Below are 13,730 nucleotides of genomic sequence, written 5' to 3' on the forward strand. Positions count from 1 at the left end.
CAAACAAACGGTTTCACTCAATGCCCGTGTAGTCACGTGGCTAGAAACGGTTCAGCTCTTGTTCACTCTCTCTCCTCTCCCTCCCTCCCTCCTCCCCTGTGTGGCTCCGGGGTCAGCCTGAGGCGGAGCAGGGCAGACGCACCTCCCTGGAGAAGTTCACCCGCAGTGTGGTGAGTACCGGTACTGCACCATGGCCCTCCCCTCAGCTTAGCTAGATAGAAAGGTGCTTTATACAGTGTTATAGCAGCTCACACCAAGACACATCGTTATAAGAATAGAGTCAGTGAAAATGGTGTGATAATAATCCCCCAAATTATAACATTCAATAAATACTCTGTGAAGAATAGGTAGAAGTCATTCATTATTGTTTCTTGAAGTGAGAGAACTACACATTCTTGCGTATCATTGTTCTATTTTCTTTATAGTCTGGCTTGCATTAAGTTTCACCCCCCCTACTATTAGTAACACATTTAGTTACTTTTGCATTTATTAAATCTTTCAGGGCAAGTCTCTGACGGGCAAGCGGCTGACGGGCCTGATGCAGTCGTCCTGATGAGACCCCCCCCCCCCCCCCCCCTCTGCACCTAGAGGTGGGGCCAGCACCGCCTGAGAGGACTCAGCCCCTAACCCTGAACCTGCCTCGAACACCATCCAGCACAACACACCCCTTTAGAATTGAATTGGCCCTTAGGTCGGGGGCGCTAAGGTGACAGCATGCAATGAGTCACCTAGGGACTGAACGCAAGGACAGCGGCACCCCCCCAACCCCCCATCCCAGAATAGAATGATTATGCGTCACCCTAAACAAACCCCTGACTGCCTCATGAGCGGGGTCTTATTCAGAAACCAAGCAGAAAAGCTCCTGGACCAACACGATCCCACAGAGCCCTTCCACTGCTCCCAACCACAAGAGGAGGAGCCTCCTCCAACACCTCATAGGAACCGGGGATAATAGGTTCATCCACGGGGCTAGAGATCTTTCTTTGAGCTGGACAGTGTACACGGGTACCAGAGGCATGGGTGTGTAGGGAGTGGGGTGCAGCATGTTGGCACTAAAACACTCCCCACTGAACTGTTTGCATTCCAAAAATCGTTGGTCACATTTTTATTTTGTTTCATATCTTAAAGCACGACCAAGCCAGTCTGCCTCTTGCGGCTCTTAAGATGTGATGTGTATCGCAGTACTAAAATACACCAACTTTCTTGGCAACTAGGCCTTAAAAGTAACATCATGTGACTTGAAGAATTGGCAGAAAAGAAGATAATCTCTGTGCTGCATCTATTTACTTCAAAATGCACGCTCACACACTATACCACTCTATTTTTTTGTCCAGATCCAGCTAGCTGTAAATGTATTGGCCTTTTTATTTCAATGATCATAATCGCTGATTACAGTAGCACAGTGAATACTGCACAATTAAACACAACATGTATTGTCTACTCGTTGGGGTCGAGGTGATACTGTTGTTCTCCGAGACATTCCACCCTACGCCCGCTCAGACGCCGTTGGGCGGGCTGCGGGTTTGATTTCCACTGCCTGTGTGACAGGACGCTGTGACAATAAAGGGTCATGTTCAAAGAGGGGCATCTGTTGTTCTGTTCATCGTCGCACACGATGACTTCCAACCACACTGATTCCATTACATCCTAATTCTGATACTGAAATATACACACACACAATTATCTCAAAACAGACACACACAGTCTATTCTGATACTAAAATATACGCACACACACACACACACAGAAACACGCAGAAATATCTCAAAACATACAGACACAAACACACACACACACACACACACACACACACACACACACACACACACACACACACACACACACACACACACACACACACACACACACACACACAATTCTGATACTGAAGTATACACAAACGTACCCTCCTACAAGATATGTAACTCGTTTTTTAACTATGAATATAAATAAATGAAGTAAAATATACTATTATGATCTGGTGCAGCCAGCCATCCAACCTGCTCTTCTAGATGCGTAATTAGTTACATATGCTGCAAGACCAGAACTTAAACTTAATTGGCTTCCAAATTGTCATGGGGACCGATACATCAGTGCACCCTGAACATGCTAATGAAGTGGTTTAGTCATGACCAGACGTCCCCGGTTTCCGGGGACAATCCCAGTTTTCAGTGACCTGTCCCCGACTACTGCTGTCCCCGGAAATGTTCCCGGTTTTCACTCTGACTGGAAGATCCGAAATTGTAACAAAGGAAAGAAATAAAAAACAAATGTTGAAAACGACACGTATAGTTGCGCGCCTAATTGCACAGGCTAAAGCCAGCCAGAACCAGTGGCGATCAGCCCAGAGAATGCCCGTCTAAAATGCCCATATTTCTGGTATTTTGATTGGTGGAATAGCTGCTAGGTAGAATATTTTCCCTTCGCGAGAGGCAGCTACAGGTACGCAATTATTTTATGGCATTCATGCATCTATTCAACCAGTTGGTGTTTCACACCCACTTTTACATGTAAATTAATTAAATTGACTAAAGATAAATCGGTGCATGGCATGAGACATGTCCCTCCCTCCTCATTACTCTGCTGCCCAGTGCCCACGCATAATACATTGGGTTAGGTAAGTCAGGTGTAAGGTATTCTGGCCTTCATTTATAATTTAATTATTTCAAGTTAGGGACCATTCACAATAAGACATATGTTGTACAACAAAAGGTGACATATCATGCCAGGTTGTAGTTGTTTGCTATTTTCCACCAACATTAAGGGAAAACGGATTAAACCAACTTAGAATCATATGCCCTCAAGTTGTCCTTCAACATGAACTGTGGCATTTTCCATAAAAGTCTCCCCAAATCTTGTGATCATATGGTGTAAGGAGGAGGCCTTAGTTTGGGTGAAGTGTCTGGCTGATCCCTATTTATTACAGCTGATTTTATGGATGTTCTTGATCTCAGCTACTTTGATCAGAGAAAGACAAACTAATTGGTCATCAATTCCTTTGCAATTTAGAGAGAAAATAGTGTGAGAGAAACTGCTTTATGGATGGTAAGGGCAGTGTCCCCGTTATAGTTTTTCAAAGACAAAAACACTAAATGTATTGGAGGTTTTTACGCCTCTGACCGAAAATGTCCCCGGATTTTGTTTCAGAAATCTGGTCCCGATGAGAGTTTCTTCGACCACCTCATCATACGCCAATAGTATTTTTTCTTTTGGGAAAAGCGCTCCCTACATATCACCCCACCTTATGGCCACTTATGTTAATATTTTTACAAAACGGACCATTTTGAAGAACCCTATTTGATCACAAGTTATGTCATGATGTAATATAATTACTGGATAAAGTAATGACAATCGTGGTTAGATATAAACGCGGAATATTATCCTGTTGTACGGCGCCACCTTGTGGTAATATGATTAAAGTGCGTAAACAAGAGTTAGTGTGTAAATGTGATAAGTAGGCGACTTATGGTGAATTTTACTTACACATTTTTTTCATGATGTCTATTGAATCAACTTTCACATTAGTCAGAGATAAAATAAAATAAAAAAATGATGGGAAACTCTTAGTAAAAAATAAAGTGCATATATAGGAGCTAAAGAACATAAGTCATTTGGACAGTTTTGGTCTATGCAATCAATGATAAATGGATATTATATTATGGACACACTGGTGATGTACTTGGAACTATTTAATTTTGCTTTAACTATAATTGTTTGTTTTAATATTAGTAACATAGGCTACAATTTCCGTAATCATCGTCCTTTTGCAGTCTTCTGATTTTATTCCTTTCTTACTGCAGATTCTGATGGACTTCTAATACTGCCATCTAGTGGACAATATCAGTATTACGTATCAATACTTGGTGTGCATTGCTCAGGTAGGTCGCCAAAGATAGTCGTGACTCGTGAGCAGGTCCAGGAGCATCTCCATCCATCGGGTCCATCCTTAGGTAAACATTGCCGTAGCAATTCTAAAACCTGTCATTCATATTGCAGGATAAACAATCTGAGGAAAATAAACTCGATATTTTGGGTCAAGTTTTTAATGCAATGTGGTTTAGTGGTAAGAGCATTGCCTTCCTTCATATATGTTAGGGATAATGTACAATTATACATTATACAATGTGTATGCCCTGCAATTAAAGTAAAGAAAAGACAAGCAAAGAGGCAGACACAGGACCAGTAGTTTGATGCTAACAGAAATATATTTCTGCAGAAACAACAGATTACATATATTTAACCACACCATGCAAACGTTCTGAGACCATCAGGTGGAGCGGGAGCAGGAGGGCGTGTGTTAAGGGAGCCATATGGGTTTCACAGCCATATGGAGGCACTGTATGCGGACGTTCAGTACCGGGGAGCAGCATAGGCTCCTAAGACTATCTGTGTGTCTTTGTGTGCGTGTTTTCTTTTCCCTTTTTTAAGTGCAGCAGTACCAAATACAATATGTTTTATTTTCTTCTTTTTAAGTGCAGCAGTACCAAATACAATATGTTTTCTTTTCGCCAACACAACCTAAGAAACATCGATCGTTAACAACACAAAAGCAACACATTTAGCAAGGTGAAGAAACTCATGTCGAAACACATTGAAAACACGTTGAAACCCAGTGAAACCAATTGAAACCCATTGAAACCCATTGAAACCCATTGAAACACATTGAAACACATTGAAACCCATTGAAACCCATTGAAACCCATTGAAACCCATTGAAACACATTGAAACCCATTGAAACACGCTGTGCGACCGAAATACAAGAGCGTCTTCCAGAGAGGAGGAGCAGGAGCCTGCAGGGAAGCAGGGAGTAGGAGGGGAGGGTAAAGCGTGGGGAGGAGGGGGGGTGGGGGGTAGAGAGGGGTGGTGGGGGGTAGATTGAGGGAGGTGGGGGTAGAGAGGGGGGGTGGGGGGGTAGTTTGAGGGAGGTGGGGGTAGAGAGGGGGGGTGGGGGGGAGCTCAGGCCGCCACGGCGGGGCAGGACAGTGGCTGGACGCCCCTGATCTCCAGCGCCTTGTTGAAGTGCACCTCCATGGTCCGGGACGCCTTGGTGATCCTGAGGTTGCGCATGCAGCCCCGGAAGGAGGTGGAGGTGGAGAGAGCGGCCTGCCGCACGCCGCCTGGAGGGGGGGGGGGGGAGGGAGAGGGGGGAGAGAGTTCAAAGGAAGTCCTGCACATGTCATCAGGTGACCTCGGCATACTCGAATGACCCCTCCCCCCACCTCCACGTCACAGAGGATCAATATGTATTAATCCCGTGTGATCCATCCTTCTGCCTTCTGTGTGTGTCTCGAGTGTGTGTGTGTTATGTCTGTGTCTTCATGTGCGTGCATATATGTGTGTGTGTGTGTGTATAATCGTATGTCTGCGTCTATATGTATATATGCGTGTGTTAAACTGTGGGTTCATGTGTGCGTTTGTATATATTTGTGTGTACATATATACATGCTTGTTTTTGTGTGTATGTATACATTTGAGAGTGTGTGTGTATATGAGTGTGTGACTGTATGTTTATATGTGTGTCTACATATACGTCTTTGTGTATGTCTGTATACATCTGTGTGTGTGTGTGTGTGTGTGTGTGTGTGTGTGTGTGTGTGTGTGTGTGTGTGTGTGTGTGTGTGTGTGTGTGTGTGTGTGTGTGTGTGTGTGTGTGCGTGCGTGCGCGTGCATGTCTCTACGTACTGGGGTACCCCCCCACGTAGACGGGGTCGTTGGTGTCGCAGGTGTTGGAGCGCGTGTGGGGGCTCTCGGCCTGGCTCTTCCAGCCGTCCACCTCCAGCTCCAGCCGGTGCCGCAGCTTGTGGGCCACCACCGCGTGCCACTGGCCGTCACAGAGCCCCGCCCCCCCGGGGGCGTGCTCGGCCGTGATGCGCCCGGCGCCGTTGTCCACGTGGAACAGGACCTGGTGGCACGGGGGGCCAGAGACACGTCGGGGGTTGGGTTTGAAAACAAACGCATACGTGTGTGTGTGTGAGAGAGTGAGTGAGTGAGTGAGTGAATCTGTGTTTGTTAGTATGTGTGTGTGTCTGTGTGTGTGTCTGTATGTCTCTGTGTGTGTGTATCTGTGTGTGTTTGTCTGTGTGTGTGTCTGTGTGTCAGTGTGTCAGTGTGTGTGTGTGTTGTGTACCTTGCCCTGGCTGATCTCCAGGCCCAGCCCGTCGTTGCCCTGGTTACTGATAGCCAGAAGGACCCCGTTGGTCCGGCTGGTCCTGAACTCCAGTGCCACGGACACGTCCAGACCCACCCGGTAGGTAGACACTGGAGGGACGCACACACAGTCAGTACTGGGGCAGCAGACAGCCATTCCATTGGCTGCCTAGCCCATGATGACATGGACCAGCAGCACTTATCTGCACTTTGTGCCCAAAGTTGAACACATTTCACATTCATGTTAACATGAATTACATATTACCCATGAAAAAAATCTGGTTTAAAATTAGTGCTTTACCAGACAGATTGAGAGGCTAGAAAGGTGAGTGCGTGTGTGTGTGTGTGTGTTGACTGCGTGGCCGTTGAGTTCGGCATGTTCTCACCTGCTTTAAGGTAGCCTGTGCCGTCAAAGTAGGTGCCCGTCTCCGTGGCTACGAAGCATCTTCCCACCATGTGTGTGGAGTTGGGCGACGCCATGTCAAGGTTGAAGTCTCCAAGACGACCTGGAGGAGAGAGAGAGAGAGAGAGAGAGAGAGAGAGAGAGAGAGAGAGAGAGAGAGAGAGAGCAATGAGTTTATTAAGAAACAAAGAAGCAGCTTATAATTAACAATAGTTAATAGAAGAAAACATACCTGCAGCACTACTGATGGGTCCTCCCACCATTTTGAAGTTCCGGATACAGCCGTTGATACTGTAGAGAATCTACAGACACAAGGATGTTTGTTAAGTCACACAAACATTTTCGATTTTCAATTTCATTGTTTGTGTGAGTGAGTGAGTGCGTGCGTGCGTGCGTGCGTGCGTGCGTGCGTGCGTGCGTGTGCGTGTGTGTGTGTGAGAGTGTGCGTGTGTGTGGGAGCTGTATTTACCGGTCCTATCCTCTTGCTAGTGTAGTTTTGCGGCAGCCCGCCCACATACAGGAGTCCCACCACATCCAGGAGGTCAGCCTGCAGAGGAGAGGAGAGAGTCAAACACACCACACCACCACAGAGGCTATACCATGATGCTCTCACCGACAGAGTAGACAATATTCCACCAGCGCAATTATATCTGTAACTGGAGAGTGTGTCTGTGTGTGGGAGAGAGAGAGAGAGAGAGAGAGAGAGAGAGAGAGAGAGAGAGAGAGAGAGAGAGAGAGAGAGAGAGAGAGAGAGAGAGAGAGAGAGAGAGAGAGAGAGAGAGAGAGAGAGGGGGGGAGGAGAGGGGGAGAGAGATAGACAGAGAGAGGGGGGGAGGAGAGGGGGAGAGAGATAGACAGAGAGAGAGAGAGAGAGAAAGAGTTAGAAGATCTAGAGAGGGGGAGAAAGAGACAAAGCGAGAGAGAAAGAGGTAGAGAAAGAGATAGGGAGAGGGAAGGAGGGACAGAGATAGAAAGAGATTGAGAAGGAGAGAGGGAGATAGAAGGGCTAGAGAGAGCGAGAAAGGGAGAGAGAGAGTGGGAGAGAGAGAGGAGAGAGAGAGAGAGAGAGAGAGAGAGAGAGAGAGAGAGAGAGAGAGAAAGGGAGAGGGAGATAGAGCTGGAGAGAGTGATAGAGATAGCGAGGTAGATACTGAGCGAGGCAGACCTTCTTGGGGCTGATCATCTGTTTGCTGTAGCGTCCGTCCACCATCAGGACGGCTCTCTGCTTGTTCCGGTTCAGACGGATCTGTGACCACAGGGAGGGAAAATGAGAGAGAGAAAGACGAGGCACTGAGGGGGAACACAGCGAGAGGATGAGAGCAACGGTATGGATAATGGAAACGACAACTGGCTGTCCGGGGGTCACTCAATCACACCGTGTCAACAGAATAAAAGGACAATTAGGAAACGACTATGCACGCACTTCTAGAACAAATGCCCAAACTCTGCCGAACAAACACTCGGTCAACGGCGCGTTTAGAAATACAGCACATTTAACCGCCATCGCTTACGATGATGTCAGGGCTTATTGCGAACGCGCTCGTTCCGCGCTCACTCTCCGCCCATTCGTCACGTTACGTTCGCCTGGAAGCCAGCGTCTCCGGCGAAAACACGAGGATATGAAGCGGGCTTCTATGACGGGAACGCCGGCGGCGAGAGCGATGGCGCCGTAATAACGCTGAGCCTGACGGATGGGAACGCCTTTAGCTCAGCAAAGCGCTGAGGAGGAAAGGCCCGGCGCTCCAGAAGAGCAGACGGGTGAGAGGGCGAGGGGGTGAGGGGGTGAGAGGGTGAGGGGGTGAGAGGGCGAGGGGGTGAGGAAACCGGGGTGGGGTGTGCCGACGCACCTTGTGCCAGTTGCCGTCGTTGACGGAGAAGGGGATGCACCCGGAGGTGTTGCCGTGGCCCAGGTCGTAGCCCAGACACACCTGGCCCTCCTTGATCTGCAGAGACACAGGAGCCAGGACTCAGGTCAGCCCTTTATGGGTCATCTAATAGTGTGTTAGAGGAGTTTGATAGGTGAGCTGATTCATGATCAATAATGTATGAACACATGATTACGTCAGTCCACTGTAGAAGCGATACGCTGGTCATTGGGCTGAGGTAATCACGATAGTAACTGTTCATTCTACTGTACACGTCATAGATTTGAATGGACACACTGTATGCTGATGGGTTGACCTGAGGACCCGGGGGAGGCCGGGTACCCGGTCACCTGACCCTCACCTGTATGGTGACAAAGTCTGCGTGGTTGATCCTGGCCATGTACAGAACCAGCCCAGAGTCCTCTGTGGTCCTCAGCTCAAACTCCATGATCAGCCTGGGGAACACACACACACACGCACACGCGCACACACACACACGCGCGCGCACGCACGAGCGTACACGCACACAGAATAGATTAACAGTAGGCAAAACCATGATGGATTGTGGTCTTAAATATATGAAATATATCAAAAGAGCTCAGCTCTTTTTAAATTGGGAAAGGTTGTTCCGATTGGCCTGGTTACTAAACTGCTCCCACCTTGCTGGGGATAGGGCTAGAGCTGGGGCTCTACTAACATGAAGCATCAGCCGCAGGTGGATGGCTATTGGCTTATAAAAGCACCGCCAATTAATGCCTGTGATTGTGACTTCCCGGTATAAATGTCAGGTCGTTTTAGTGATAATCTTCTTGCATCACATCTGCATGAGTAAACTCTTGACATAGTGGTTTGTCACGGTAAAACTGAATAAACAAACATAGTTGTAAAACAAATTTGTCACAGACATAAGTAGTTGCCCAGCTGGATGATTGGGGGGAAATATTGTCAATTCAATCAAATTTGCGATATATATATACTGAATATTTGTTTGTTCTTGGCCTGATCAGCTTCAATATCAAAAATCTCATTCTTCTGCTTTCGTGCGGTGTCGGCAGTGTAAGCAGGTTGTCAGTGTATGTTAGCCAGTTCATTGGTTACTTTATACACCTATGGTTTAGCACGGAATGCACTCTGCTATGACGTTATTGGTTGGTCCAGCTCTCCAACGTGATCGGTCTCCAACAAGTGACACGACCAAGACTCATAGAAGAATGAAAGTTATTCTTTGTTTTTTATAGTTCAAGATTGTCTGACAAACATGCTAATGTGGTTGCGCTACAATGCTAGTAGCAGACCATTAGAGGCAGAGGGAGAGAATATGATCTAGTTATTGGGAGTCTTCACAGCATAGCTCCCATCTGGAGGTCATTAATCTTACTGTCAGTCAGTGAGTGGAATAGGATATCCCCCCCCCCCCCCTCCCTAACCCTCCTCCTCCCGTGAACTTTGACGCTGGATCAAAACTCTTCGTGGTCGTCTCCACGGCAACGGTCATGTCCTCGTCACCAGCCTCAGACGGTAGAGACACTGTAGAGTCTGGGTGGAGATGGGAGTCCTTGGGCTCACAAACACACACACACACACACACACACACACACACACACACACACACACACACACACACACACACACACACACACACACACACACACACACACACACACACACCCTGGACTCAAGGCCTTCTGGACCCCCCCCCCCCCCTCTCCGTCCCTCTCTACAGTACAGTATGCCGCGAGTGATGCAACGGGTCTGCTGGCTGCGTCCCCCCCCTGGTGTCTGAGCTGGGACACCTCCCCTCCCCGACACCCTTCCCCCCTCCCACATGTGTTTGTGATGTTTTTAATATGTTGCTTATGTGCTGAGGTGTTTTTTTTCCTAATCCCTACACTGTGCCGCCCTTAGAGGAGCCTAGTTTGGGAATGATCTTTTTTCCCCCTCGTTTTCCTTTTCTTATCTAATAATAAGGGGGCGCATGCGTCCCGACAGTCGCTCCGTCCTGTCTCCCCACACTGTCTTGTTATGTTTCTTGGAATGGGATTTAACTGGTCATTTCGTTGCTCTGTACTTGTGACATGTGCAATGACAATAAAGTCTCTATCTATCTATATCGCTTCCGATGGCAGGGGAAGACCTTCACTTATTTAACACCTTCTCATTTATAGAACACGAGTCTCAACCATTCATGTGTACTTCTTCAGACCCCTGTGTGTAGGAGTGTGTGAATGTATGGGTGAGTGTGTGTGTGGAGGAGTGTGTGAATGTATGTGTGTGTGTGTGTGTGTGTGTGCCTGTGTAAATGTGTGTGTGCTTGCATGTGTGTGCGTGTGTGAATGTATGTGTGCATATACATTGTGTGTGTGTGTGTGTGTGTGTGTGTGTGTGTGTGTGTGTGTGTGTGTGTGTGTGTGTGTGTGTGTGTGTGTGTGTGTGTGTGTGAGAGTGCGTGGGTAAATGCGTGCGTGCGTGCGTTCAAGCAGGCACATTTATTCATTAATATTTCTTGCTCTCCAACATGTCTCCATCAGATGCCGTGCATGTAATGCCTGGTTACAAACAGCCCTTTGATTAAATACCAGTACACTATCAGTACCGGGCTGGGCTTTAACCCCTGCCTCTTAAAGTGGGCGACACATGGCTTATACTGTCAGCACGGGTGGACCAGGAGGTCCTCATGGGGGGACGCCCTCACCTCTCTCGGACTTTGGTGTCATCGAAGGCGAACGTCATGTGGCTGTTCTTGGTGAGTCCGAACTGGTACGCCTTCTCCAGGGCGGCTGGGGCGGCGCCCGGCCCACACGAGTCCTGGGCGCCATGGAAACAACCACAACAACACGTCAGTCGAAGCCGAAGTCACGGGGAGAAGTCCTCCCCTTTGGCCCGCCCGCCATCGGTATTGGTCGTCACACATGTCAATCGCCCGCCGTAGCGACGGATAGGGTGTTATGTTGTGGCGTTAATGTGTCAATGTGAACGCTTACAACGTCATGCAAGTACATGACAGATCCATTGGTGGGCTTGGTTTGTAAATGCACATCCATGTCTGTCATTGAATTCCTTTCCTCTGTCCCACGTCCCCCTGCTGCCTGCTCAAGTGCATGTGCAACTAAATAAATGATTTAAACATTTCCCCCGCACCAATCACTGTAATTCAGCTACTTAATTCATCGTTCATCAGCCATCAGACTACACTACAGTGGTCACTGATTATTTAGCATGGGCCAGCTGTGCGGAGTATAGAGTGCAGTTCACACGTTGGCCAGGAGGTGTCAGTGTTGACACAAACATGCAGCCTTTTTGGATATGATCTATGAATAATGGATCGATTTTTGAAAGAAAATAAATGTTAAAACATAATGGACCACATTATAAAAAAGCACATCCTTCATTATCTGACCATTTCCAATCGAAATATTCATTTTTCATTTCCTACGAGATCTAGATGTTTTTATTTGGTTCGCCTTTCTTTTCTCTGACTTGATTAATTTTTAATTTCCCTTAGCGCCTTCTTTTCCTCATCTCTCATTCCTTCCTCTGCTCTTCTGTAGTAACAGATATGGGACATGTATTACATCTACCCTGACACTGAATCCCAAGCATGTCCGTCCATTAAACCGACAAAATGGACAGGCCTCGCTCCATCTAAGAATATATTTTCTCATCTCTCTCTTTCATTATCTCCCTCTCTCTGTTGCTGATATATTTGCCTCTTGTCCCCGTTTGCATCATCTTCCTTTCTCCATTTCTCTGTCCCTCTCTCTTTGTCTCTGTGTCTCTTTCTTTGGCTCCCCCCTCTCTTTCTGCCTCCCTCTCTCCTAATCTCCTCCTCTCTCTCTCTCTTTCTCTCTGTCTGCCTCGCTCTCTTTCTGTGTCACTCTCCCTCCCTCTCTCTCCTTCTCTCTCTCCTCATCTCTCTCTCTCACTGTCTGCCTCCCCCTCTATTTGTTTCCTTCTCTTCCGGTCTTTCTGCGCCTCTATACCTCAGTCTCTCTTTGTCTCTCTCCCGCTCTGTGTCTGTCTCCCCCACTCTCCCTCTCTGTCCCTCTGCCATCCTGTCAAAGCGTCTTTCCATTCAGTCAACAATAGGGAGATGCTTCTCCATTCAGAGTGGCTTGCCTTGCTTGGAGGTCACTCACAGAATCACAAGCTATTCAGATGTCTTTGTTGCAAAAGCATGAGCAGGCATAGAGTTTTTTGTGTATGTGTGTGTGTGTGTGAATGATTGAGTGAGTGAGAAAAAGAGAGAGAGTGAGTGTGCCAAGTATGGCCTCCGTCTTAATAAGAGAAGGTTGAGTAGTGGCTGCACCTTAACATACATAAAGCTAGCAGGCTACCTGGTGGGTTCACACAAGATCCAGAATGATGCTTTAAACACAGATCCTCATGAACAACACCCCACTAAGGAGGTATGATGCTTTGTTTGTGTGTGTGTGTGTGTGTGTGTGTGTGTGTGTGTGTGTGTGTGTGTGTGTGTGTGTGTGTGTGTGTGTGTGTGTGTGTGTGTGTGTGTGTGTGTGTGTGTGTGTGTGTGTGTGTGTGTACCGTGTCAGGCTCCGGGGTGGTGGTGGGAGGGACTGCAAGTTCAGTGTCCGGGGGTGGGGCCTCCTATGGGGGGAGGGGCAGAAGATTCAATTCAGAGGGGAGCAACAGCCAATCAGACTGGCCACAGGTTTCAGCGTTCTGAGAATGTGAATCGTGCAGACGATCACAAAGTAGTGATGGAAAGGGCGGTTAGATCAGAGAGCAACACTTACACCCAGATGGTTGGAACTCACTTTGAGGATTTGGTCTCTTGGATATGTCATCTTTATCTATTTGTTTCATTATTGGGTCCTACAGTGGTCGCTGAGGGACGGGATAAAGGGTATTGGTGCACTCCTTCTGTATCAATATGAGCAGTAATCGATAATGGTGGAGCCGGTTTTAATGAATGGAGGCGGCCTTGCCCGGTGTCCTCCTGTACCCCGTGCTAAGACACGTGGCCATACATCAGGTTGTTTAATGTCAGCCCTGTTTACGACGCCCATTAAACAACAATAATAATAAAAGCCCAGCAGAAGTGCTTATGAGGCAGCAGGGCTTAGTGCTAACTCAGGGGCTACGGATCAGTGACGCTCGCACAACCACAACAGCGTTCCAGAGGTGCAGCGCCGCGGCTCACCCACGCTAGCCCCACGGGCGCCACAGGGCAAAGAGCGCGTGACGTACAGCCCCTCCGCCACCCGCTCCTCGACCTACCCGTCGGCGTCCGGGCCGTGCAGCTGAACGGCCCTAACCGCCGCCTGGCCCTACGTAGCTCTCCCCTCTGAATGCT

The 13,730-nt window shown here is 47.9% G+C and overlaps 2 protein-coding genes across 2 annotated transcripts in view; one reads left to right on the forward strand and one right to left on the reverse strand.

Annotated features, from left to right (window-relative positions):
* The window catches only part of rgs6 (regulator of G protein signaling 6), a 59,268-nt gene extending 58,496 nt beyond the window's left edge, over positions 1-772 (forward strand). The window contains exons 17-18 of the mRNA XM_056581802.1: positions 117-170; positions 503-772. Of these exons, the coding sequence (XP_056437777.1) occupies positions 117-170; positions 503-553 (105 nt within the window). The 3' untranslated portion in view covers positions 554-772. The remainder of the gene's footprint in view (positions 1-116; positions 171-502) is intronic.
* A 4,163-nt stretch (positions 773-4,935) lies between these two features.
* Positions 4,936-13,730, reverse strand: part of lama2 (laminin, alpha 2) — a 74,940-nt gene continuing 66,145 nt past the window's right edge. Inside the window, exons 39-49 of the mRNA XM_056581943.1 lie at positions 12,959-13,021; positions 11,109-11,221; positions 8,778-8,871; positions 8,399-8,494; positions 7,717-7,797; positions 7,021-7,098; positions 6,784-6,853; positions 6,535-6,654; positions 6,129-6,259; positions 5,684-5,903; positions 4,936-5,118 (exon numbers count right to left, since the gene is read on the reverse strand). Of these exons, the coding sequence (XP_056437918.1) occupies positions 4,958-5,118; positions 5,684-5,903; positions 6,129-6,259; positions 6,535-6,654; positions 6,784-6,853; positions 7,021-7,098; positions 7,717-7,797; positions 8,399-8,494; positions 8,778-8,871; positions 11,109-11,221; positions 12,959-13,021 (1,227 nt within the window). The 3' untranslated portion in view covers positions 4,936-4,957. The remainder of the gene's footprint in view (positions 5,119-5,683; positions 5,904-6,128; positions 6,260-6,534; positions 6,655-6,783; positions 6,854-7,020; positions 7,099-7,716; positions 7,798-8,398; positions 8,495-8,777; positions 8,872-11,108; positions 11,222-12,958; positions 13,022-13,730) is intronic.

Source organism: Gadus chalcogrammus, chromosome 21 (assembly GCF_026213295.1).
Source record: "Gadus chalcogrammus isolate NIFS_2021 chromosome 21, NIFS_Gcha_1.0, whole genome shotgun sequence".
Lineage (NCBI taxonomy): Eukaryota > Metazoa > Chordata > Actinopteri > Gadiformes > Gadidae > Gadus > Gadus chalcogrammus.